We start from the raw sequence: 2007 nt of genomic DNA, 5'->3' as shown, positions 1-2007 counted from the left end.
TCATGTGGTCGGATAGATGTCACTTTTTGCCCCTTGTCTTTCTTGCGTAGAGGTCACAATCTATAATCTTGGGACTCATGTGGTCGGATAGATNTAGTTAGATATATATTTTTTCTATTTTTAGGTATTAGTTGATAGTTTGTATCCTATTTAAACGTGGTAAACATGAATGAAGATCATACTTTCGATCCCAATTCTATTTCTATTTCTCATTCTTAACATTGGTGTACTGGATGATGCCTTATCTTTAGTGCACATTCTTGGTGTATTGGATGATGCACTTACCCCTTGTCTTGCGTGGAGGTCACAATCTATAATCTTAGGGACTCATGTGCCCCTTGTCATTCTTGCGTGGAGGTCACAATCTATAATCTTGGGACTCATGTGGTCGGATAGATGTCACTTGAGGGTTGCCCCTTGTCTTTCTTGCGTAGAGGTCACAATCTATAATCTTGGGACTCATGTGGTCGGATAGATATCACTTGAGGGTCACCCTTGTCTATCTTGTGTGGAGGTCACAATCTACTTCATGTCAGTGATGTTCTGACATGCTCCTTCCTGCAATAAATGAGGGTTTTCTTTCTTCCATTGGGCTTGAAAAGCTTATGATTAGAGGGAGGGTCGTTGGGACACGAAACGTTCAGCCTTCCGCTAGCCTTTTTTTAATGAAATTGGGTCGGTTCATGACCTAGTTTTTGTGCCTATAAACTTGAAACCAACCCAAACGAACTTGAATCCAAAAAGATAAAAACAAACCAACCTAACCCAAAAAGTTATCAATAATGAAAATTTGAGAAGAAAAGAAAATGAAATCTAGTAAGCTTTTGAAAAATTTGGGTAACTCTCCCTCCACATTCACTTTGATTCGCTTCATCATGGGTTGAGGAGCCCTATAACTCATTAACATGAAATTATATGCCGCTATTGACTCACGAACTAGAACCTGTGACCTTTAAAATTGGAGAGCACTAAGAGTTATAGAGTGACCCTAGATTATTCAGATTATTAAAAGGAGTCGATATCCAAATTTATAGGATTCAAAACAGACATATTATTGATTCATGGCATTCCAAGTACATGTACGATAAAATGAAGAAAGGTTGAAGAAAAATGAATTAGGCACGCCCAAGGAGAAGATTGGCTATAACCAAGATGATACTACAAATATCTTCCACAGTCTTCCCGTTTCCAGACAGCGCCGATGGGTCCTTCGGCGGCTGCGTGAAGCTGTCAAGACAGTCGCCGACCTCCGTCATGGCTGCAGACGCCTTAATGTTGACGCCATTGTAGTCACCTTCCCCCAGGTCGTTCTTCCCATCCTCGATGTCGTCGGCGGCATCGTCGTACTGTTCAGCACAGGTGGCATATCGCTCCTTAAGCTTGGGATCGGTTTCCTTGGACGCCAGGGACAGGGCGAGGGCACGGGTTTGAGCAACCTTGTCGTGGGCGAGGTTGAGGGTGAAGGTGGCTAGCCCTTTTAGGTCTGTGGTGCCAGCAGATTTCAACACGTTGAAGCAAAAAGAAGGGTTTCTAGTTTTCTTGCAGATGGTGGAAACGATGTCGTCTTGGGAAGCCGCATGCATGGGCGCCATCCCATTGAAGAACAATACTAAAAGGACAATCCTAAAGACTGCAAGAAAACTAGAAGATGCCATTTTTTATTTTGATTTTTCTGTCTGTTTTGCTCAATTAGTTTGTCGGGAGGGTTCACATATTTATACACTCACAAATATTCCTTTTAATAGCTTTCACGTTAAAATTTTAACTAAAACTCTATTAAAAGAAAAACGAACAAAAATAGACGGGATAAGTTAAGCTTTTTTCTCTCTAAACCCAATCACAAACTTGGCTTACTTATTATACACTTTTTTTAGACAATACCCATCCTCCCCGTGCCACTCTCGTCTTAACTTTGACTGACTACACATGAGAGTCATAACTTTACTCTCTTCTTAGTAAGATTATAATAGTTTTCCTTGGCTTAATCTAATAATATTTATTTTTTTT

The 2007-nt window shown here is 40.5% G+C and overlaps 1 protein-coding gene across 1 annotated transcript; it reads right to left on the bottom strand.

Moving 5' to 3' along the window:
• Positions 1–1027: 1027 nt before the first annotated feature.
• LOC111440672 (pectinesterase inhibitor-like) lies at positions 1028–1691 on the bottom strand. The gene has a single exon (XM_023077584.1). It carries the CDS (start codon positions 1653–1655, stop codon positions 1116–1118), a length of 540 nt encoding a protein of 179 aa, XP_022933352.1. The 5' UTR covers positions 1656–1691; the 3' UTR covers positions 1028–1115.
• Positions 1692–2007: the final 316 nt, after the last annotated feature.

The sequence above is a fragment of the Cucurbita moschata genome, unplaced genomic scaffold (assembly GCF_002738365.1).
Source record: "Cucurbita moschata cultivar Rifu unplaced genomic scaffold, Cmos_1.0 Cmo_Scf00823, whole genome shotgun sequence".
In the NCBI taxonomy this organism is placed as follows: domain Eukaryota; kingdom Viridiplantae; phylum Streptophyta; class Magnoliopsida; order Cucurbitales; family Cucurbitaceae; genus Cucurbita; species Cucurbita moschata.
Note: the sequence above shows the minus strand (reverse complement) of the source record. Positions and strands in the feature narration are given on the sequence as shown.

What these genes read in the sequence shown, in the direction of transcription:
- LOC111440672 (XM_023077584.1), bottom strand. Translation starts at nt 1,655, where the DNA reads ATGGCATCTTCTAGTTTTCTTGCAGTCTTTAGGATTGTCCTTTTAGTA.